This window comes from Colossoma macropomum, unplaced genomic scaffold, assembly GCF_904425465.1.
Source record: "Colossoma macropomum unplaced genomic scaffold, Colossoma_macropomum, whole genome shotgun sequence".
Classification (NCBI taxonomy): Eukaryota; Metazoa; Chordata; class Actinopteri; order Characiformes; family Serrasalmidae; genus Colossoma; species Colossoma macropomum.
This window is the reverse complement of record NW_023494784.1, coordinates 34,827,653-34,853,654: the sequence shown is the minus strand read 5'-3', so window position 1 is coordinate 34,853,654 and position 26,002 is coordinate 34,827,653. Positions and strand designations below refer to the sequence as shown.

The 26,002-nt window shown below is 38.8% G+C and overlaps 1 protein-coding gene across 1 annotated transcript in view; it reads left to right on the top strand.

Annotated features, from left to right (window-relative positions):
- The window catches only part of spegb (striated muscle enriched protein kinase b), a 97,860-nt gene continuing 71,858 nt past the window's right edge, over positions 1 to 26,002 (top strand). Inside the window, exon 1 of the mRNA XM_036570011.1 lies at positions 1 to 1,052. Coding sequence (XP_036425904.1) covers positions 629 to 1,052 — 424 coding nt within the window. The 5' untranslated portion in view covers positions 1 to 628. The remainder of the gene's footprint in view (positions 1,053 to 26,002) is intronic.

Genomic DNA, 26,002 nt, shown 5'->3' with positions numbered 1-26,002 from the left:
GCAGTCGCTTTCCACCGCTAAGACCTGCAGGATCTGACCAGGGAGGGTGTAAAGCACAGGCCAAACTTCCAAAAGGCCATACTGGAAGCTGCTAATGCAACGTGATCCTGTGGGACTTGCTCTAAAAATATCAGCCGTCAGGAATACATGGACTCACTGTGGTTGCTTAATTGGCCAAAGATTAAACATATTATTTTCTTCTACGCTAATTAGACTTGTTCAAGGATGTGAGAACTATATTCCAAAATTCTTGGTTGCAAACATTCTGAAGGTAATCCCTGTATGTATTGATGACCTTCACTTGCCTCAGGGCTTTCTAGAAAGTGTTTCTTATTTATATGGAGTTGGCGATTTCGTATGCCGCTTGAAGCTCTTTAAATATCTAAGGAGACATTTTGAATCTGAGTTGCAGTCAACAAGCTGCTATCACTGAAGCCTTGGTTGGAGCTGTTTTTGCATGATTTCCAGTAAAGCCTGCACTTACTACACCAGAATAGTTAATTATGAAATGGACAGTTAAAACTGAAATTGAGTCAGAAAGTGTAATTTTACTATAAAGTCAAACTGTTTATGCAGCTGACCCTGTGCAGAAGTTTGTGCATAAAGTCCAGCGTCTCTCTACTGAGTCATGAGGAAGTCTGAGGTGCAGATGACCCTAAAGAAGGGCGCAGAAGATGGATCTGGAGGGGTTGCACCTCCGAGCCCACGGATACCGTCAAAACGGGCTAAAGTCAATCCCGATCAGCTGGTGCCTGACCCGAGTTCTGTTTACCCTACACCAACACCCCCTGTCTTCATCCGGAAGATGAGGAACGCCGCCGTAGGTACTGGCTGTGACATCCGTCTGAAGGTAGCTGTGGCTGGGGACCCACAGCCCTCACTGTACTGGTACCACAACGATGAGCTCCTCAGCATGGATAACCAGGAGTATGGAGGCCTGTGGATCCGAGACTGCAAACCCACTGATGCAGGCCTCTACACCTGTATTGCTACCAACTACCTAGGAGAGGCTAAGAGCAGCGCGGTCCTCGCAGTCTTGGATCTGGGAGAAGGTAACCTGGGATAACTTTCATCAGTCTCCTGGTTGATAGCTTTTGTAATAAGCAACCTACATCCTTTTTGGGACCATTGTGTCTCTCGCTCTTTGGTGAATTCAAATGCATGGTTAAATATGCCCTGAAATGTATTTTCTAATCAGATTTTAATATATAACTTAATAAACTTGGGAGAATTTCCCCGGTAGGGATACAATGTGCTCTTTAATGAAGTTCATGCTGTTAATTGTTACATATTGTGCTGGGAGAAAAGAGGGGAAAAGGTTAGTGCTCTCACTTTAATGGCACAGAGTGACAATGATTCAGTGCAAATGAGATAATTGGGCAGCTTGTCCCCTCAGATGTGTGTGCCTCACAAAATGGTGGATCGTCCAAACAAGTTAAGTAAAATGGAGCTCCCTGGATCCCCTTTTCTAGTTGTCTAGTTGTGTGTGTGTGTGTGTGTGTGTGGGGATCAGTTTGGTGGCAGTGTGGGATAGGGAGTGATGGTAGCAGCTGGAAAGCTGAATGAAACTGCTCCCAAAGTGCTCCCAAACTGTCCCAAAGTGGAGCTGTAAAATTACAGGGGAGAGTGGCTAACTCCCTGCTCTGTGATGTATTGGAGGGTTGAATAACCCAAGCCAGTTAACTCAAGCCTTGGTTCAAAAGCCTGAACGTGTCATGTGTGTGTTTATTACCTGCTGCTTTGAATGTCCAGTTGCCAATGCTAGTTTAACCTGTTAAACTCTAAGGAACTGTCAGTGGGTGTGGCAGGTCTCTTTCATACTGCATACATAATTTAACAGTTTCATATCATACTGGGTAATTTGTATTAATTACTAGATTATACGTTTTAGGATTAAAAAGCTAATTACAAGCCTAGAGTTAACATGTAAAGCCACATGTACTTCCTAATATTAAAGCTTGTTAAGTCTGGCTCATCAGTATTTAATTGTTAAATCGAGTGTGCTGGTGGTAGAATTCACCTGGGAGCTTCCAGGAGAAATCTTTTTTTTGTTTTTAGTGCATTTGTGTGTTACACATGGTGTAACATTAGAGCACAAAGCTACTTATATATTAATGGTTTTAAATAACACGATTTGGTATTGTGCAAGAGGCACCTAAGACTTTTGCACAGTAGTGTGTGTGTGTGTGTGTGCATGTGCCTGCATAAATATGTGTGTATTATATATATGATGTTGATTCATTATTGCTTGATCACTGGGAAACTGAAACAAGTTAATTGTGCAGCACCATTTTGTGTGATTCGTTCTTCTTTCCATTACTTGTCCTTGTTGGTAGAAGAGCAACAACCTTGGTCATTCTGCTATACTGTGTACCGGCAGAGTTACCATATCACTCACACCATCTTCACTGTCAAACTGTCAGCAGAATGGCTGTGTTTTACAGACTGCTCCTGTCTGGGTCCTTTAGGGTCAGTACATCAGTAGAAATAGTTTACAGAGCATTACATTTTGATTTAGCTCTGTCACACTTTCACCTTTCTTTGTGTGATGAAAACACATTTTTCTTCCTTTTTCGGTGTGAACTTGATCAGTTTCATTTGCACTGCTTTGCATTACACTGTAGATGTCTGTGAAAGTCCATTTGTGGTTCAGTTGATGTACAGGTGGTCATCAGGAATTGTTTGTGAGTGTTGCTATCTCCTATGTGAAGCCCTGTGTGGTGTAAGTAACGTAGTGTCTGTTTCTGTATTGCAAGGGTCTCTGCCAAAAAGCGGTCCTGCATGCGTCAGTGCTTTCCAGCCTCAACCCCACACACCTGTTCCGTCACTCATGGCTGCTTCTCTCTCTCTCTCTCTCTCTCTCTCTCTCTCTCTCTCTCTCTCTCTCTTTCTCTCTCTTGCTCTCTCTCTCTTTCTCTCTCTCCTTCTCTCTTTCTCTCTGTCTGTCTCTTACTCTCATTCCTCTCTGTCTCTTCTTGCATTCTTTTTCTTAACCACTGTTTCTCTCTCTCACTTTGTCTATGTTCCCTGTCCTCCACTATACGTTGCCTACATCTCTCCTTCTTGGTCTCTCTCTTTCTCGCCCATCTCTGTCCCCCCAGCAGGTTATTTCTGTCTCTGGAATGTGCCAGGTCTCAGATTTTTGTGATGTTAATAGGCCACTGACTCTCCAGTTGCACAGGAAGACATCACACCTATATATAGTCTCTTGGTGTGTGGGTTCTAACTAGACCTTATCCAACCAACCCTGGTCTGAATGAGTGACTAGAGCAGGGTTTTGTGTGTGCTTTGCCATTAAACCGTTCTGTCAATACAAGTGTGGTAAAAAATAGCATGCTTTGGAATAGAGCTGTCTTGGCTGTAGTGGCATAGTGCTACTGGATCATGGCATTTAAGAAATAAGCATCATGAATTTTTAGACTTTCCGAAGGAGATTTTTTGAAGTGTTTGCTCAAATGGGTAACTGATGACACAGTCTTAATGATTTTTTTTATGATTGTTGATTAACCTTTTATTGAACTTTACCTTTAACAATATAAGTCACAGCACATACAATCATGCTTATAGACCAGGGTTGCACAACTCTGGTCCTGGAGGGCCAGTGTCCAGCACAGTTTGGTAATGTCACTGCTCAAGCACACCTAATTACACTCATCTGTTAATTGTCAGGGTTAGTGGGTGTGCTTGTGCAGGGGAACCACCAAACTGTGCTGGATACCGGCCCTCCAGGACCAGAGTTGTGTGTTCCTGTTATAGACATTCATGCACCCAAAAAAAACACACACACATACCCTTGTTGATGTCTCTTAGTTTTCAATGGGTTTAGTTCTTTCAGAAATGGAAAAAACATTTGTACTCCCATTATCACTTAACTTCATTATGGAATAATCAAGAAATTTTCCCAATTTACTAGGACTGTTGTGATGTCTTTGGCCAATAACAATATCAATAACTTCTGTTTTCGAATAAATAAAGAATGCTTTACATTACTTTTTGTAGATCTTTTAAATTATTGGGTAGACACTCTTACCTAAGTCTTCCACAACAGTAATGAACAAACGTTGACCATTGGCGAAGTTACTGGTGCGTTCTCTTGCCCACATATTGCCATTGTGGCATTCTTTTGCACAGTAAAATTTAGGGTATGATCCTGCAGCTCCTAGTCCCTGTCTTAGAGGCCCCACCTCCGCACATATTTGTTTTTATCTAGTACACCTAATTTAACTTGCCCTCATATGCTGGGTCAGGTGTGTTAGAGTAGAGAAAGCACAAGAAATGTGCAAAATATGGGGTCCTCATCTATGGTTTAATATACTTGTCATTTGCCTTGACCAGATCACATGGTGTAATTTACTGTTGCTGTAATCACTCTCACTCTGAACCAAACAGTTTATATTAATGCTGAGCATAATCAGGTTTCTCCTTTCCCAGGCAAGGTTAACACTGGCAAGGTTCTTCCACCCTGACAGGGGGATTTACTGTTTTGAAAGAGCTGTATCAGCAAGACCTAGAAGGGTAATATGAGGGTGATATAGCCTTGTGTCTTTTAAATTAGCTGGCTCATGTTTCCTTTTTATTGTTCATTAATTTATGCATGTACAGGCAGTGCACCACTGATCACACTGCACCATAAACATGTTATGAGCTACACTCAGAAAAGTGTATCAGCGGCTGACCGTGGAAAAATGTGTAGACAGTGTAAAATTCAAGATGATGTTAATTGTTAAGTGTTAATTTGATGTATAGTCTGTGTAGTCAGTATGTTAACATCAGTATTAATCAGTATGTTTGGTAAATTTGGTCTGGGGAATGCACAAGCATTTCTGTGTTGTTCACAGATAACTTAGCTTTCACTAAATGGTCATCCTCTAATGTACAGAGGTTATGAATATAAAGAGTGATCATTGATTGAGGGTTTGAGGATTAGACTTTTTATTGATTAATACATTTTAAAGTTTGGAATCACTTGTCATTAATAATAATTGCTGTATTTTATACGATAATAACTTTTATAGTGTAGAAATAGTTTTTTTGGAGCTTATTAAAAGTTACATTTTTAATTGATAATATACTATAATTATTTATTTACTGTACCAATCAGTAGTATCAAGTATCAATACCTTGAGATTTGATCACCACTTTTTAATTACGAAGCATTGTGGATGTACAATTTGTTGTAACGTCATTCTCCATGTTATACAGATTTACCAAACATAAAATCATTTATGGCTCTGTTCATTATTCTGGACACATCTAAAGGGTCAGTTTTTTATAGCTTCCTACAAAATTGTTAAAGCCTATAAAATTGTAAAGTAGTAGTATAATCTTCCACAAAATGTTTTTATATTAAACAAATAACAGTGACTGAATTTTCAGAACAGTAGTGTAGGTCATGTTTTGATACATTTTGGCGAGTCCTTTGACATCCGCGACCTGTTTATCTCACGTCTGTTCTTGGCACTAATGTGTTTATTTATTATATGATGTGCACAGTTCTCACTGAGACATACAGAAGGTTTAGTTTACTGAAAGATTAGAAACAGATTAACTTGAGAAATTTAATTTTCTTCGTTCTTGTTTGTTTATTTTGTGAGACCTATTAATTTCACAAAATAATAAAATAAAATAAAAAAAAATGTACAGAGGAATTAGATTCATGAAACCCTTGGAGTTAAGCAATTACATCTGGTTTAGGTGTATGATGTTAGTAAAATGCTGTATTACAAATGGAAAACCCTTGATTCCACCATAGTTAATCCTACCTGGAATTGAATTTTTGCCCTTAAGCACAGCTTGGTAGAACTTTACCTAATGAAATGGTCAAATTTAGATGGGGTGACAGATACAGAAAAAGCTTGCCATGTGTGAGTAGACTGTAACACTTCATTTTACTGTTAATTCTTTTGGGTAAAATAATGGTGAGTTCCAAGGCAGTTACATTACATGGTGAGTTAAATTACGTCAGAATGCCCAGCAGGTTCTAGCTAAAAACTAGATATGTGTGAAGTACAAACTCAAAAGTACTGCATAATTTTTTGGGGTAAATTGATAGTAAATAACCAGACAGCCAAACTAAATTACACTGCAATGCCATTTGTTTAAGCAGGAAAATAAATCAGAAAAATTACTTGCCTGTTTGAACATGTGCCAGACAGTTTCAGCAAGTGAAGAATAAAATCTGTTTAAAACTGTCGATGCTATGTATCTTTTTCATGTTTCCCAAAACTTCTGCTTTTGGTTAGATGTTGGTCACTTTCTGTGCATTACAGCCTCATCATTTATCATCAACAACAACATTGCTTTTAAATACCCCCATTCTTATGTGGGAGAGTAAAATCATCTTTTTCTGCATATCTCACACTCACACATCTCATACGCACACACACACATGCACACACACACATGCACACAGAAAATCTATCAGTGAATGAGCTACTTACACCATAACTATGCAGAGAGCTGTAGCCTCTTCGGTCAATCATTCTGTCAATCAATATTTAAGTGTCTTTGCTAGGAGATGCTACACATAAAGGAAATTAATCAATAAAAAGGGAAAGAAAGGATCCAGTGCAGTGAACTCAATTGAGTTAGAGCAGTATCATTTTTCTCATTCGATACTGTAATGTTTGCATAGCACTTTAGATGATATGACCCTTCCTTCATGCCGAATGTCTGTGGTAAGACCCATAAGTGCTTTTCCAATCAGGAGGTGGTGGCACGCAGTATTTCTCGTACATCCGTTTCCTCACACGCCATAAGATAGATTTCCCAGTCCATAGACTTGCTTATATTAGCACTTTAATGGTAATTCCCCCAGAGTTTAATTTCCTTAAAAGCATCTTGTTTACTGTGTGTTTCAGATGTGCTCCTTTGGCGTTTTACATGCAGACCAAACAAGCAAGCGGTGTATGCTAAACCCTGCTTTCTCTGAAAGCCTTCCAGGCGTTTGCTTTATTCAGATAAAATTGCTCACACCCGCTTTCTGTTTAGCGCAGTCTCATCTACACACTTTCTCTGTTGTGCATCTAAGTTGAAAACATCAGGCACATTTCATTGCTATTTAAGCCAAATAAATGAAAATATAAAACAGCACGCCACTTTTAAAGTCATGTGAAAGGTGATAACCAGATTGTTCTTTCAGTTAGAGCTTTTGTAGATGAATGTAGCTCATGGATTCACTGCACAGCCTCAGATTTGTAGAATCATGAACTTTTTTATTAATCTTACTGCCCTGGGTCATTTACATTAAAGTCAACATGAAATCAAAGTTGATCTTTTTGTACAATATTAAGCTTGTGTCCTATCAAGCACACTCATTGTACCATATCGTTTAAGTGAAATAATGTAACAATTTTTGCCCTCTTTTGAAAACATCTGCGTTTTGATTTCATCGTTGTGCACCACTGAGCGGGGAAAAATAATATTAACCAGTAATATCATGTTTTACATCCCCCTGCCACTAACCCCACCTGTCATCAAGTGAAAATGCTGAGCTAGCTCAAATAACGTCTCTGATGCCTTTCACTCCAAAATACATCATGATACAGAAGGAAAATTGGTTTTGATTTTCAGTTCACATTGACTTGAAGAATTAAGGGAAAATTCTGCTAGCTTTTCAAAATTTCTACATAATTCAATGGTCGAGATGTAAACAAGTTCATTCAGAGTGGTTTGATGTGAAGTGGTTCAAATACAGCCATTTTATTTACTATCCCAAACCAACAGTGATCCTACACATGTCGTCAGAGTTTTTCTATGTAATGTTGATGGCAAAATGGTAAAATAGTGATAAATCTGAAAAAGCAAGTTTTCTTTTTGGACTATTTTGCCTTACAATGTCCTGCATGCACCTTTTCCCTATGAATGGCTTTAAAAATACCTTTTAGGGCATAACCTTTTCAAAACTGTAACACAACTTTGTCTTGGACATCAGGCAGCATATTCATAACTATTTCATGTAATAACTTTCTGTGATGTAGCTTTCAGAGGCATTAAATGTTTTGTACGTCTTGTTTCTGTCACCACCACTGTGAACAGTTCTGACTTGCTAGTTTCTCTGAGTGACTTTGTTTACATCTCAACCATTGAATTATGCAGAAATTTTGAAGTCAGTGGAATTTTCATTTAAAATACACATTTTTGTACATTTTCTTTCAGTGTTCAATAGAAAGTCTTCATAAATTGACTGAAAACTTTCAGAGATGTTCCATCCATTGCTGTATGAACAAAATTGAAATGTGTGCTATAGATGCTTTGTTTTAAATATGGAACTACTGAGTAATTCAAGGCAGAAGATGATTATTTGCCGTATGTGTACTAGTCATATGAATGTGTATGATATGGCCCTAGAAATAGAATGTTTGACTGTGTTTGGCTGTAGGAGCAGTAAAGAGTGTGGGGGGGCTGAAACTGCAGAAACAATGGTAAGGGCTGAAAAAAAAGATAAAGAGAGCTGAAGAGCATATCTATCTGAAAGCTCTGTGTGGTTAGCTTGAGAGTTGCAGGACCTGGCAGTGCTGAATCCAGAGTTGTATTTTTCCACTGGTCTCTGTTCTAAAATGATGAAACTAGAGCTGGTGTATGGAGCAAAATTCATTTGAGAAGTACTAAGAGAAATCGTACATGGGTCCCCTAGACCAAGACAATGAAAGGTAGGCTTTCTTAATTTGTTTATTCTCAGATTCTTTCTTGTCTTTTGTCTTTGACTTTTTTCTATCTATTTTTTCACTTTGACTGGCTTCTCATTGTTCTTTGGTAATTAGTTTCAATTAAAAGCTGAATGAGACTGATGTCAGTGGCAGTGATGTGGTGATGGTGCTTTTTGTGCCAGTACTCCAAGATCTGACTTTAAATTGTGGCCATCATGAGGGGCGAGCTCACGAGGCTTAAACCCTGAACGTTAGCCCTGATTAATTTGTCTAGCCTTCCATTCTATTGCACCAACCCAAACATGTGACACATTTCATTATATGGTTAGGACGTCACCCCCCCAACCCCCCAAAGCAAACATTTGTTATTTAGCCCCTCGGTGGTTCAAATACCAAACCACTAGAAACTTTCACTTTACAAGTAGCCTTTGTTTGCCTGATTACCACTGCTGTGACCAAGCTAATCTCGACTGGTGCCTCTGCGGAATCTGCAGTGTTGCATTAGCACCAAAACGGTAGCAGCTAACGGGTGTGTACATTCATATTGTGTTGATACATGTTAAACCCACACTGGTTTTAACAACACTTTCGGCAGATTGAGCACTGACAATTAAACATATTCTTTACTCTGCATGTTCAATTTTTTACATTCATCAGTTTAAACCCTAGTTCTGAATATTACTGGACAACCTGTTAACTATCTGCTAAGCTGCTTGTTAACAAAACCACATTTTGATGTGTAGTATGTGTAACATGGTTTCTGCAAGGTTTTTTCTTTGTGTACACAGAATTTGTAACATAAATATATTCTCTACTGTTCTCTGACTTTTTGGATATCGGAGTAAATGAATAAATAAGTAAGAAAACTAAGATGAGGTTGGATATCCTCATATACAAATAACTTTGTGTATCACTAGACATAACCAGGTTTTTAAATATAAAGAAATAAGTTGGCCTCTGGTTTTGGCTGTTGTTAAACATAGACTAAAATGTTTCTTTTCTGTTATTGCCAACATTTACATGGGGGATGGGGTTTGTTAAAACAGATTTAATTCCCATGTACATGCAAACATGGTGAAGCCCAGTCTTTTGTCTAGAGAAACCTCCCAAATGGGAAGACTGCAGATGGGAATTATCTTTGCTAAACAGAGGCTATTTTTGCAGCTTTGTTGTGAAATATGAAAAGTTTCTGGCCTCCTAGTTTCTGGCCCTTGTTATTACATAGTTCAGCATGTTTGGTAAAGTCTTGGATTATAATCGTTACCTTACTAATTTAACTAGACATAAAATGTTTTAGCACTGCATTGAACTTGTTTTCAGTGCAGTTAGTCCTCATTAAAATGTTCTGAGCAACTGTAGTACAGGGACTCATGTCAGTTGGAATACTATCATTGCAAATGAAGGAGAGCTGCTTGTTTACGGTTTTATCTTTAGTTTGTGCAGAGAGCTGTTGGCTGACTGACAGCTGGCAGCACCAATTCATTTAACATGACTTTTTTACTCATGTTCAATCCTTGCTAGCAAAACATTGCAACATTTTTTGGTGGCTGTAGGCATCCAATTGTGACGGAGATATGTAAATAGCAGCTTAAATAGATTTCTTTTTTATGTAGTACAGTTATGTGGACTGCAGAGCCTATTCTAGATCAGTATTTGTAGTTTTAAATGCTTGTAGAAATTATAAGAAATTATACTGTTGTGGAACGGCCTCATGTAAACATTTGACATAACTTTAAGTTCTGCAGCAGTGATATTTTAAAGGTTTTTGAGTATTTCTTAGAATTAAGTTGTCTTTAAATGATCTTAAGATCACTTCTCTTAGCTAAGCTCTTAACTGTTGACAGTTTTGATGCGATTGATTTACAGCGATGGCTGTATTTTTTCCATGATGAGAGCTGAAATACTTTAGGATGAATATTTTAAAAAAAGTGCAATTTTAAATGTTCTTCCTTCCCTCTGAAAGCAATTTAGTGATTATACAAGCTTTCAGTGACTGCGTTCAAGTATTTAGGTTATGTCTTTATATTTCTACTGTAGTGAGGACCAAATTCCTTCATGTACATGTATGAGAAAAAGAGATATGTTGCATTTTACATTTGAATGGTTCTCTTTAGGAAATATGGCGGTTGAAAGAAATAGTGCCTTGTGTTTTAAAAAAAATTGCTGAAGATTATATTGGTCACAATTACAGTAATATGTGTTGCACTACCTAACAAACAACTCTAAAAATTAGTGTGTGCTTGCTCGTGTTTAAATCATGAATATCTCCATCCAAATGCATCCTATCATCCAGGTCTGTCACGTTTGTCGAAAATCATAACTTTTTATTTATTTATTTATTTATTTTTTACTTTACCTCTGTGAATTGGCAATAATTAGTTGGCAGTTTCAGTGGAAATCCAGGTATCTGTGGGTCATTTTAAAGAAACATTTAGCCACAAGAGGGGCCTGTTGGCGCTCAGGTGTAAGTGTGAAAGTATATATTAAATAAAGTTTTGTTTAACTAGGTCTCCACACATTCAAAAAACATTTTCTTTACTAAAGAACCCTTGAAGAACTATCTTTTTTAAGAATGTAGGCTGAGGGCTAACAGGCTACTCCAGTACTAATCAGAGATAGTTGCTAACATTGTCACAGACAACGACTACCAAACAGAGGGGAGAACATACCATTACTGACCATAAACAAACAAAACAACTATTTATTTTATTATTTACGTAGTTTTACCTTTTATGGGGTTATTTGCAAACAAATAACAGGTTTTTAGCAGCTTAGTAATTCTGAACGTGATGTATGTATCCTTTCTAAACTGAATGACTTCAGGGGCAAAAGGCAAAATGCTTTCTAAAGTGAAGTAACCCAGCGATCTGCTTCATATGGCAAGTCAGCACGCCAAACGCAGAAGCTTTGTAGCACAGTAAGCTAATAATCACCTATTTGTAAGGTAGTGAAGGGGCGTGGCTAAGCAGCTACACAGCTACTGCAGCAACCAGCACTTTTAATGCTTCTAATGATGGTGGGATATCACTGGTGAGGAGATTTTATGCCAAATCGTTCTCAGAGATACATGAGAATACTTACGCTTGTGCTTACGTACCTTTTTTTGGCAACCATCTTGCGAGTCGTGACCCTTAGGGTGAATATCACTAGTTTCTTATTTCTTATATTATTCTCTAGTGACTTATGACATGAATTTCTTATGAGCACTGTGTTCTTTCGAGGTCACTTGAACATTTATGTGCCTGCCTGGTGGATGTAGGAGAAATGACATTGACTTGGAAATCTGTTGTTTGCTGCAGTCATTTATCTTCACACTTCATATTTATGCAAAATAATGTTGATTTAAAAATATGTAATTGAAATTCTAATATATTTGAAAATTTGACAAAGAAGGGGAAAATTTGAATTTTATTTCTGATTCCACCTGACCACTCTACTATATAACACATATAACATACAATCAAAAATAATTTCAAAATTATTGGTAGATTAATTGATTCCTAATCAACAGTGACAGCCCTGCTGTCATCATTGCTTAGCAGCATCTAGTCAGCTATCCCGTAATGCAGCAGTACAACAGAAACACAGAAACAGAGACCTCAGTCTCATAGTGTCACACAACGGAAATGTGGATTGTGGAGAGTGTTATTTGCTATATGAGTGTCTGTATAGTGGCTGTTTTATGCAGGCATTTATTTTTATATATAATATAATTGGATAATTGTTTAAACTGTGGTAATTGTGTTGTCTGGGTGGACCTCTGACCAAGCTAACACCCTTGTTAATGCTCGCTGTGTTCTTTGTTTCCTTTGTTTAAAAAAAGGTCCATTTTCCCAAAAGGCTCATGCTGTTAAGATCACTTTAAAAAAAGAATGCCCAAAGTGGTGTACTCTCTGTACTCGTATGATGATTGCTGTATTTTCACGCTTCTCAAAAACTCACCCAAGCAGTTATAAACCTGAAAAAGCTTCAGTAACGAGTTTTCAACGTACAACAGTGGAATCTGAACAGAAGGAAGTGCTGCAGGCTCAACTCTGTTTTATACTAGCTGTGATTGCGCAGGTGTGGTCCTGTCAGGTCAGGTTCATCTGTTATTCGTAACCACCAGGATGAGTGCAGACTGATAAAACTTAACCAGTGGAGCTGAAGACATGAACAAGTACTGGTGCTGACGCAGTGTCAAGGGCACATCCGCATGGAATGAAGAGTTAGGGCCAAGGAATGCTATAGCAAGCTCTCCAAATAATTATCTAGTTCCACAGATTCTCTTTGTGAAATTGCAGCGTGACAGATTTAGCAGTGGGTTTTGATCTGTGCTCAATGGCATCATATGCATTAAATTAGAAATCTCTGGATGCTGTCATAGTTTCCATGGGCCAATGTGAACCGCAAGCCTGTCTCACCTACATGGCTTCTGTGGTATTCTTTCAGTCTCATCATGTCCTCTGTGTGTGTGTAGGGTCACAGTGAAAGTGGGACTTCCCCTGACGGAGCTGCAGTTGTTGCTGCCGTTCAGTGTGCAAGTAAACAGGCTATGCAGTGTGTCTGTTTCAGTGCGCTTTTCTAGACCACCTCACATGTAGACCGCCAATGAAGTCATGTGCTGCAGACGATTCCTAATTTAAGCCAGTGAGATGTAGATATCACCAACATCCACTCAATCAGCAGCATCAGCGGTCCCACTTTTTTTTTTTAAACATGTCAGTCTGTCTGTTCAAGAGGGGGGCTGACAAATTAGCTGTGAATACTAAAGATAGAGCACTGATTTAGTTACTCCTGCAATGATGACACTGTGCTTTCAGAATGATTTGCTGAAGTCCAGTGGTTAAGTCTGTCAACTAGTGAGTTGTGGGTTGGATCCAGGTGGATTGTGCGGGATATGGACCCTGTGATGGTGGGCTGCATGCTCTTAGCTTCCTGTCCACTGAGGACCTCCATTGAAGTTGAAGCCAGATGCCATCAGAAGAATGGGAATGAAAAAGAATAGGTCTTTACTTAGCCAGTATGCTAACATCATGTTTTATGTTTTCCTCCATATGACATATGCAATTCAGTTCATGACAGGCTTCATAATTAGCTAACCACACTGGCGCAAAACTAGGGGGCTGGACTGTGGGGAGGGCATTATGTGAGAAAACTTTGGCTGGTTGTGGGATGGCTGATTAAAAAAAAAAAGTGCATAGCTTATGTTACTAATGACAGGTTTTGAGTATGGAAGTATATCAGTATTAAAATTAAAATTAAAATGTAATATGCAAAATGGCAGGGTAATCCTGAGTTTGAATTTTAATTTCCCACTCATACATTCATGTTTGGGTTCAAAATTCAAATTCAAATTCAATAATTCCATTTATATTTGCTGTTTGGTATATTACAATTATACCAATGCCTTTTCCATAAAATCTCCATCACCAGTGATACCACGTTGCAAGCTAAACCACAGTGGCAGTGGCAGCATGAGTGAAATATTGTGTCACGCGTACACCAAGTTTTGGATGAAAAAAACTTTAATATTTTGTGATCGTTGTCTCTCTGCACTACAAAGCATCCACATTTGCAGCAGTGGCATCAAAGAAACAGTCTGCCTCCACTTACCTCTAATGAGAACCTAATTCTGCCTTTTAGCGCCATAAAGTGTACATTTAATTCAGAACACTTCAGTTGAAGAGCTGCCAGATGTTTGCAAATATTCCTATGCATTTTAAAATAGATTGTATAGATGAAAAGTGTTTAGTATAAGATCATTTGTTGAGTTAGCATAATAATTATTAATAGTGATGCACAGAAATGAAAATTCTTAGCCAAAACCAACACTAATTTAAGGACACGCTCAGTCAAAAACCAAAACCAAAAAAAGCTGACAATAAATAAAAACAGTTTACATACACTCTTAAAAAATAAAATGGATGCATTGATCTTTTAAATCATACTCGCTGATGCAGTATGTGTACTACACTATATGCCACAAAATCCAGCATCCTCAACAATGGAGAACAGTTGGTCCAAGACAATGAATTCCTCTATTTTTTTGTTATACTTATGTGAATTTTTAGTCATTTCGCAAAACTGTGATTACAGTTACTGTTGGTATGCTGGCAGGAATTTTCATTTTTGTTTTTGTTGTTGTTTTGCTGTGTTCTGCATATCAAGTAAGATGTCGTTTGATAACAGATCTATAGTGGAAATGTTTTGGGTGTATGCCCTCTTGATACTCAGCGTGAACAGAGATTATAAATCACTTGTCTGATGTCCCTTGTAGAAACTGTAAATTTGTTCCACACAACTGACATTTTCACTCTGCTGCTGTTCAACCTGTTTGAACGTGTCTGCGCTAACCAGTGCAGGATAGTGAAGGGAGCATACAGTGTTTTTCTCTATTCTCTACACATTATTTGTCAGATTCTTTACCATTAAAATTATTTGTGAAGTCTTAGATTTTGACATTTTGTCTGAGGCCTATTTGATCTTAAATGAAAGTGCAATGTTTCATCATTTTCAGTGATTGAAATTTCTGTGCATCGCTAGTTATTAAACGTCCTTCTTTCTGCTCAATTATCATCACATGCTTCATTATTGAGGTATTTTGCTAAAATATTTATGCTGTCATGCAGATCAGACTAAGAATTTCGGTTTCAGTTGGATCACTGAAAGTAATGCACAGTGTACTTTGTTTGCCTAGTTTTATGTTTGCATTGCTGTATGTAGACTGTACCCTCACAAGATTGGTCCCTCGGCCTTGTCAAACCAAATTTGTGCCTCTACCTAACCATATGATTCAGTTGTGTTAAATCAGAGAAGACACAATATAATATAGTGCAAGGGGCTTCATGCTGATAGAGGCTGCTAATGCAGCTTTGCTATGAAATATTAAGTTTCTGATAAAACTGCATAGTTCATGAAGTATGATTACAGCTGGGTTTGGTATCACCAGCTTAGTTGTTATATAATTTGTTTTATATGTTTCAGCACCGTATTGGGCCCTTTATTCAGTATAACTTGAAAAAAAACTAAAGTGACAAAAAAAAAAAACGTGACATGTTAGCAAAACAGACCTTGTTTTGGTGGCATAAAGGTTCTTGGAGTCCTGTCTAAAGAGAACTGCAGTTGTGCCCTTGAATGTGACATTCATCCTCAGGTTACTTCAGGGGTACAACCCTTGTCATTCCAGGTTTACTGGCCATTATGATCTCAATGCATTTTCCCCTTTAAAAAATGGATGTTCCAGCTTCACAGTTACATTTTGACCTTGACTTCACTTCAAAATGGCTCAGCTTTGAGTTGTAGAGATCTGATAAACAGGCACTAAGCATGGCCATTGTTTTGCTGGGTCTGTTAGAGTGTCTGTAAAACAGAACGGACTCCTGAGGGAAAGTACTGGTGTTATCAGCTATTGCACACACGGTCCCTGTAATGACGTTACGAGCAAAACTTTGCACTCTAATATCCACACACTTTCTAAACCAATGACTGTATCTCTTGTTTTGGTAATACTCCGTGACTCGTTAAGTTGAAGCCTGCATTCTGTCTGGGACGTGTTTAGATTGGCCACATATTAAAGCCTTACTTGGGAATCATGACAGCTGGCTAGTTTTTGATACTGCAATAGCAAAGGCTTTCAAATAGCGCCCACTCAAGCATATGGTTATATATTTGCTGAGCTAGTCCCGAAGCATCTCGCTGTGGTACTGTTTGAGTATTATCTGTGAACTGCATGGAAAATGTGCCTCGTTTCAAAGGGCTTGTTTATTCTGATATGCTACAACATGTTGGGAGACAACAAAGAATGTTTTAGAATGTGCTTTTTAATATCTAATTTTAGAGAAACTACATGGCACATTAGAAATTAGAATTAAAGAGGCTTTATTTTAAAGATCCAGGTAACCTAAAACTAAATGTTTTCTTTCTAATTAGGTTAATTGTGCACTTGTGTGCAAACGATATACATGTACAAAGAGTGTGCCCTATGAATGTCTACTACATGTCCAATGTATTTAGCCAAATTTCTCCCATTTCGATGGAAACTGGGCAGTCCTAATGTTGGGTAATTCTTGCATAACCCTCACCAACCACAAACTGATGTGGTTTGTCCCACCCACACAGCTTTAACAAATTGTGTTCCCCCATGGTCTCTCTCTTTTCGACTCTGAGAAATGAGAAATTTGGTGGGTGAAAGCTAACCTAGCAAGCATAACAGAAGTGTCAAGCTAGCTCATCTGTCTGTTTGCCTCTTTGTTTGTTCGTCCACCTGGCCATGCCAGCTGTCCCTGGATGCACATCCAGCGGTAAAAGTGAATTATAACCTTCCTTTCTTTAAGACGTCACCACATAAAAGCTAGATAATGTTTCTAGTGAGTCATGAACACAGCAGAGCAGTCTACAACACCACCTGCATATGTAGAGCCCATTTCACTAATTTATCCCTAATCACACTATTATGTTTAGTTCTGCTATCAGAGGCATGTCAGTCAACTGTGCTCATTAGAATATTAGGACCACGCCCAGAAAGTTCTCAAATAGGTCTGATCAGCATTTTTAGGCACTGTTTTGCTGTATTTCTTTCTTGCTTTTTTCCCATTCACTCTGTGTTGGATATTTAATATAACACTCAATTCTGGTATCATACAAACATTTTTAATATTTTACTCTGTGTTCCCTAGGAGGGTTTTTTTAATTTGCATGGAAGTATGAAAATATTAGCACATTCAAATGTGTTTTTGACTATTGGCAGCACTCATACTCTTTTTTTTCTTTTTCTTTTTATTTTGTACTTATTCCTCTTCAGGGCTGGATTCTTGGAAATTTCCATGCATGTTCATTTTCACCTCTCTATACACAGTGCTGATTGGATCTCATGTTGCCAAGGCAACACCCACACCCAACTTGATTAGTATTACCCATCACACACAGACATACACACACACACACACACACACACACACACACACATCTTCATGCTGGTCGCGTTACATGTTTTCTTTCTTTACCTGAGCACCTCTGTGGATCAGCTCTAATATCTCTCCAGATATGAGCTTCTCAGGATTTATTTTGTGCAGTGTGTTCTGTTGATGTCACTAGGTAAAAAAAAATCTCATCTGTGAAAAAAAATCCTATGAACATCCTGAAATCTTCAGCATGTGGTAAAGCAAGTTGGATAAGTGGTCAGATGTCATTCCATTTTGAACTGTAATTAATAGTACCTCTAGTTCACAATCTGTGCTGTTTGACCTACTTTTAAATGGCTGCAGGACTGATGTACAATATTCTTAGCATTGTGTTGTGAAAACAGCTGTGCACCTCATCTAAATCTGTGTGATGTCTGCTGAACCAGGCTGTAGGCACTGATGGATGTGGCATAGCGGATTTTAGTGAACTGTGATGTGCATCCCGGCTGCCTGGAGGGATCCTTGGTTTTCAAGCATGAAAGACAGGCCCGAACAAACATCCACAACTGATGATTTCTGTCCAAGTATTTTAGAACTAATACCTCAGTTAGCGTGTTCTAAAACGAAATTAATTATTAACATTAGGGATGCATCAATACAGGAATTCTGGGCCAATGCCAATATCCAATGCCGATGTGAATTTATGTAAATGTAGAAATTAGGACTAATTATACCTGGATTGGCATTGTGGACAAATGTGACACTTCTTTATAGAAGGTTACAAAAGCAGTTAAGTGAATAAAATGCAGACATTTTAGCACAGTCGCCCAGTATCGCACATCTGTTGTCAAGTGTCTGTTAGACATATGATGCTAAAATCTTTATGCATCCCTTATTAAGATAATTCCGCTTCTGAGGCTGTATTAAAGAAATAGCCAAACTCTGAAATATTATCTTCTTATTCACCATGACAACTTGAGTTAGGACTGAATTTAGAAATAGCTGTTACAGAATAAAAGTTCCTAACTTTATGAATTTAACTCCAGTCAAAGATTAGTATTGCAGAAACATCCTAACTAGACGAAATTTCCTGAGAACTGTCCTAACTTTAGTACAACCACAGTGGTGTCCTAACGCCTGTTGTAACCATCCATTTTTGCCATTTTTGGGCAACTGTGACAGGCATCATAGTTCAGTACTAGCATAACGACTTTGCGTTTATATTGCAAAATGGTGGTTACACATATGAGATGATTTTTATAATAGTATTTTCTAACTCTGCATTTTAAAATTCAGACATGATCTCCACCATCCCCTCTTATAACCTTTGTAAGTTAAAGTTGATGAAAACTCACCAAGTAAAACATTACAGTGATGTCTGTGAACAATGAGGAAGCGGAGTTGAGTGTATGGCTGTTATTAGGAGGAATAATGTTAGCGCAGCACGCATTCTGGCTAAAGCTTTGTGAAATGGAAATTAAAACCGGGGATGGGGGGGCGTTGACGCTCTGATAAACAGCAGTGTTTTGTCACAATATTCGTAACTTCCAGTTTTCTGTGCTTTTGGATTGTTTTTACATTGATAATGTTATCTGTCTAGCTAACTAGCTTACCTTAACATTTTGGTTTTGATATCTTGATTACATGTTTACGTTTCAGATGTGCAGGTCGGTTGCTTGGTAACAGACATGACAGTTGATTATCAACTTTGATTAAGTAGTTTAAGATTTCCTAACCTAAGATAAAGTGTTGTGAGATGAGAAGAAAATCCTAAATTAACACAAGATTTGCTTCTGTAATACGAATTTGTTCTTGACTTGAGACAAAAGATAGGAAGCTTCTGTAGCACGGCCCCTGAATCTTAAGGCTTGAGACTAAAGGGGATTCCAGACAACTCACCACCAAAAATGTGGAGGTGGTGGTGATGATTATTATCACGATGATGACGATGTAGACGAAACAAAAATCAGCCGTCATGGGGATACTAGCTATATAATCTGCTCTGTATATGTGTGTGTGTGTGTGTGTGTGTGAGAGAGAGAGAGAGAGAGAGAGAATAAGCAAGCAGAGTGAGACAGAGAGCTAAAACAGACTACAATTCCTGCTCATAATTTCATTATCACTGTCCTGTTTTGTCTGCTCATGTGGCAAAGATCTGACAGGACTTCTCTTGTTGGATGATCAGAAAGCAGCGAGGAGCAGCCAGCTGCTCTCTCAGCAGAAGAGGAGGCTTTTAAAAGCTCACTTTCACTGCATTAACGCCGCCTGCAGAGCCAGCCAGGCCCACAAGCTTCTCAGTGTCATCATATTTCAGGCGGGGATAAGAGGGGAAAAAATACTGGAAATATAGGCAGAAACTGAAATAATTTTCAGTCAGCCTGTATCTGTAGCTTTGTAAATGCATCTGTAATTAACTTCCATAGTTAATTTAATGATACAGTCAGGTCTGAAGTACGTCACCATAACCTATTCTCGTATATATCAATAAAATAGGGATAACGTTTAAAAACTAGAGATAAAAATCAGTTGCTGAAACAGTAATGGCAGTTCTACAATCCAGTCACAACAAACATTGCTCTTTGGTGCACTTCCAAAACATTGAGAACATCGCTATTTATCCATATCACTGTGCTCTTGTGTTCAGATGCTTCTAAAGACCTTATTAAGTGGAAGCGGCAATGTAATGGTGGAGCTAAAACTCTGCAGGAAGACAATTAGCCAGGAGCAGGATAAATGCCCCATTCACTAAAATATGAATAACGGTACTAATATAACGGTCTGTGGCAACTTGAACAGCCCCCAAAACCCCCTTTAAAAATCCCTTTAAAATGAACTATTTTCATCTCTTCATATTAACAGAGGTTGAATTGTTGTCTGAGGGCCTTGAGGACAATGTTCTCCTGCAGCAACCGCTAGACATCACACTGTGCAAAGTACATCGCTGGAGCCTGACAGAAGCTGAGAGTGTATGTGTGTGTGTGAGAAAGAGAAAGAGAGAGAAAGAAGGAAAGGGAGGGAGAGAGAGAGAGAGTGACAGAAAAAAAAGGTGATAACCAACTTGAGGAGATAAAAGAAATCAAAAAATAGGGTTTTTTAGTAGTTGGAAATGAATAGCAGGAGCAGTTGTATAAAAGATAAAAAGATGCAAGAAGGAACGCATCAAGACAACATTCAAGGACGAGCAGGAGAGAAATGAAGTATAGGCATTAAAGTAGTGAGAAGTAACAGTGAAAATTAGACATTACTTGGACAATTTTGAAAGAAGGCAAGACTTTGTTTTCAGACAGCTGATCTGGCAGTGTACACCAAAGATGATGTCTGTTTGCCAGTCACAAATCATCATTTGGATTAGTCTGGTAAACACACAAGCCATTGAATGCGGCATTCTCAACTCAGGGTATCATTTTTTCTGTCTAGCTTGCTTTGCTTCCCTCGCGGAGTGTATTAAGTGAGTATGTAGTCAGTCAGTGACATTGGCAGCAAGAGGCAGAGCAGACGTCCTTGGTGAATCTCTTAGCTATGCTCAAAACACATTTAGTTTAGTTTGAATTTAATCTGATGTTTGTGTCCTTAGTTCTGTATTTGAAATACATAACTAAGAATGGAAGCTCATAACCACCACTTATCATTGTGCAAATTGCCCAAGCCATTACATTTATTTTAAACCATACTGAATTGAGTAATCTTAGATAGATTTGCTTGTGTGGTTTCTCACAGAGTGTGACTCACTGTTATCTGTATAAATGGACAGGACTGTATAGAATTCAGGATTCCAGATGACTGCCACTACTGTTTTGAACAATATTTTTGTCATCTGTTACAATATGCCATAGCAAAAGCTTTAAGGATTGTTATAAGCATTTCTTTCGTGGTTACTTCTCTCCCCACTGCCTTTGCTCTTACTACCTAAGCCATCTGGCCCATTTTACTGTGAGGAGTGATTAAGCAAAATTTCCTTCATTTTTGCATCATTTTTCTTTTTTCTGTCAGAACACATCAAGACCACAAGAGCTTAGTGTAGTATGGGAGGCGTCAGCAGGGAGAAGGAAAGCTGTGCACTGAAGCAAGTGCTGCATTGAAACTTGGGGCATTCAGCATGAGATTTAAATGTTTCCTTTGTTTTCTCTGCTGTGCTGTATTAATCTGTCAAATTGAGTGGCAAGTACCCTCTAATTTATCATAATGGGTGTCTGCAGACTGGCTTGAGTTTCCCTCAGTGCTAGTTTTTCATCTCAGTGCTGCTAAACCCCAAACAGTACGTTGTTGTAATTTCCCTGTTTCTGAGCTTGAGTAGCAGCTCTTTGAATTGGTGACAAGTGATTCTCTATTGGCTATTTACTGGCAGATGTGCACTGAATACAGAGTGATATTAGTTAAGCTGACTGCCATTTAAGTTGCCTCCTCTGATGATGCTCTGTATTTGTGTGTGTCCATGTAGTTGTGTGGAGTGAAACTGCATAGTTGTGTGTGTGCATGTGCAGGCTGTGTATATGTGGTGTAGGTGTGTATGTGCTGTGTGTGCTGTGTGTGTGTGTGTGTGTTGAGACTCCATTTGATGATGATTCATGATTCTTTAAGAAATGATTCAGTGCATCATGAAATCTTGAAGTCAGCGTGAATTGGAAATTATGCCTTCCGTACTATGACGCATTTCCAAGGGTCTCTGAGCTAGCTGAGCATTTCACTCGATGAGAGGTGGGAGTGGAAGAAAGGGTGTGTGAAAATGATATTATTGGGGATGCATCAGTATCAATTTTTTCAGGCCAAAAACAAGTACAAGTACATATTTTACACATTTTAGTACTTGCTAATACGGAGTCTGATACCATGATGAATTATCTATTAAGAAATAAGTAGTTGTTAGTGTAAATAAGTGCATCGTATCTTAATTACCTGAATAATTAAATCATTAAAATTTGAAATCTTGTTCCTTGGTGATTCACACTCTATGTTTGAATAGATCATCGTGTACAGACAAAGCCTACAATTTATATACTCGCACTGTAGGAAAACGCTTGGTCTATGAACAATTTCCAATAAAGCTGTTTCATTCAAAACAACACACTGTGTGAGTACTGAGAAAACACGCTGAAAAACTGCTACAGCAACTTGGCTAACTGTGCGCTGAAATATACACAGTAGGACAATGCGGTCTCCATACAGCCTATTTTAGAAAGACAGTTTTAAAAAATCACCGTATTAACCTTTAGGGAACTCCTGGTGGGAATATGCCAATGCAGAATGTTTAAAGTGACCACTGACTTTGCGTCTCAACGCCACGGATTCAGAAACACTTCAGCAGAGCCGTGAGCAGAGCCACGTTCACTGCCAACTTAAGTTGTTTGTTCATTACCTTTAAAAACCTTTATTTACATTTCATTGTCAACCATAATTTTGATTTGGTTTTAATCAAAATGTTCCTTTTTTATTTTTTAACAAATAGTTTTACATATTGATATATATCCCTTTTTCTATGGACTTCCCAAAGATGCTGAGAGACCGATGAGCGGTAACGTGCCAGATAGGGAGACAGAGATATATGAAATATATGAGATAATTGTATACTCACCAAAGCACAGTGCTGCACACAGATATGTAGCAAAAAGTGTAGATACCTTGCATGCTTTATGGAAGCTGGGTGACTTGTGTACAGCTGTAGTTAGCCAAGGAGGTAACATCACAGTTAGCAAGCTGTCTAGCTCATCTAAAACAAACAGTAAAGCTCTAAAACAGATAATAAAACAGTCTCCTGAGTGACTTTCACACTCCTTTTTATGTGTTTATTTATAGCTTGTGGGGAAGAAATGTTTAAAGGAACAAACTCAGGATAAATTAGCGTTTCTTCCATTTTCTATATAGAACAAATCACTGCTTTATATATATTTATGAGCATTTCACACACACACACACACACACCTATATGTGTGTGTGTGTGTGTGTGTGTGTGTGTGTGTGTGGAGTAAAATTAAAGGGACACTGCTGTCACAGGCTCTCAGGCATAGGAGCCTCTACTTGACCACAGACCCTTACCCTTAGCTGCTCACACAAGCCTGGATTAGACACCCACAGAGTTAGTGTGCTTACACACGCACACACACACACACGCAACAAACACTGAGTCACATATACTGAGTCGTTCTCACACACTGACACACAGAGTGATATTGAGTCACACACACATTCCCTCTCTTCATCTCTCTCTTCCAGTCACAACACACACACACACACACACACACATACCTAGCATGCCAGCACTCTGATGTATGTGCCTTGGCCTTGTTAAATGAAGCCATTTTGGTTATTACACTATGCTTGTAGCACCACAGTGATTGCACTGCATTTCTCTGGGTGGCTCCCTGGGGAGAGGGGATGGAGGCCCTGCTGAACCCTGAGCTCTGGAGTGGTAGGCAAGCAACTGCTCAGAGCCTGACTGGGAGGCACAGTTGATGGACTATGACTCTCTCCTCCCTGCCAGTGTTTTAAGCACCTCTGTAATCAATCCTGTGGTCTCACTGCATCTGAGGACCACCAACATTATGATGAGGAAGTCTCTGGAGACCTATTAGAGCTACCAGTGGTGCTGTTTCTTTCTTTATGAAAGAAACAGCACCATGCTGCTTTTTCCCAATACTGGCACATTTTGTACAGTATTTTGAGTATTTTGAATATCAGCTAATACCAGTATGATATTGCTTTTCGTTAGATATTAAGACGTTAGACTACTAAGCTATTGTTAATTACTGCTGTTATCACTACTGTTGCTTTACATTATGTTCAGTTACGAGCACTTCTTTGATATTTACAAGCTAGATTTGTCACAGAGTCAGTTTTCTTTTTGTGTCAGATGCTGCGTTTATTGCTTGTATCAACCCAATGTTCAGACTAGGCTTTGGATTGGTGCCATCTCTAGTTTATGATGGTTTGCTCAGTATGTGGACCCAGCACTAAAAAATGAGTCATCCTCCAAACAGACTGGATTGGGAGACAATCACACTGCAGTTTGGCCCCTCTCTCTCTCTCTCTCTCTCTCTCTCTCTCTCTCTCTCTCTCTCTCTCCCTCTCCCTCTCTGTCTCTGTATCTCCTTCCCTCTATCTCTCCCTCTCTCTTTAATTCTGTTTCTCTCTATTTAATCAGCAGACACATAAGACCAGGGACACTTAGCTCATGGCAATTCCATTAGGAATGGCATTTTTCCTCAGCCTGTTTACCAGAGCAAATTTTTAGTGCAGTGTCTTCTCTGTGGTGCAACAGCACTGCCAGGATGAAGACTGCATAACAACAACTGTTCAGTGGTATTTAAAATGTTCAATAATAATTCTAATACGACTACTACTACTACTACTAATAATAATAATAATAATACTTACAGGTAGGTTTGGAAGATGACATCAGGTGAAAGAAGCATCAGGGTGCTATGGAAAAGTTGTGTTTTGAATGGCACATTTGGTCAAGGAGTAAGTTAGAATATTCTGAAATTCCAAAATACATATTCCTTTAAGGAAGCAGAAACTTAAAAAAAAAGTCCAAAAAAGTTAGTTGAGTAGTTCTTTCACCTGTGCCCATCAAGCCTTTCCTTACAAAGGACAACAATTGTTATCTCCTTTCAGACTGAGGGACTGAAGGGGTGGTCCTGACTACAGTGACCCAGATTGGATGTTTTAGCATTCTCCCTGCGTCTCTCTAGTGAAAATATGCGACAGGTGTAGGCAACATAAACGTCTGTGTCAGCCCCAGCTGCCTGGCACCTGCTCAGATAGAGTTGAGTGTTGTGATTGCACCTGGGTCAGATCAATATCAGCCAGGCTACAGCATGAGGGGGGGAAGCCACACTGGCTGCTGGCTTATCGATCCCTGTCTGTCTGAGAGCAAGAGAAAAAGAGCGAGAGACAGTCGGGGGGATAGAGGAATATGTAGGGATGAGTAGGGATCAATTGGCAGTGTAGGAATCCTGCTAATAATGCTGAGGTTCAGTCTTCAGAGAACCCTTATACCTATCAATTTTTCTGTACTGTGTTGTCTTTGAATGCGCCCGAACTGGCTATATCATCATTCTTAAAGTCTTGACTGTCTGATACAGATGTGTTTGACGGTGAAATGGAACATCTGCAGTGCAGAGGAGGGCCGTACTGCTGCCATACACCACCCATAACCTGAGGTCTGAACTGTGCTCTCATTGAGTGAGAAGGGTAACAGGGTTTGTCTTCCCCGCTTGATGAAAAATGAGTGTCTGCTGTACCACGAAGCAGAACTAGACAGTTACCTGCTTCACAGTGATGTGTAGTTTGAAGATATGTGCCAAACTTGACACCTTTTTCCAGAGAGCATATAGAAAAATGGTAAGATTAGCAAAAATGAACAAATAAAAAAAAGAGAGGCAGTTGAGAAGTGATTAAGGCATGAAATCTGACAAGTTCTTTTGTCTGAAAGTGCCACACATGCTTCTGATTTACCTTATAGAGGTAAATAAAACC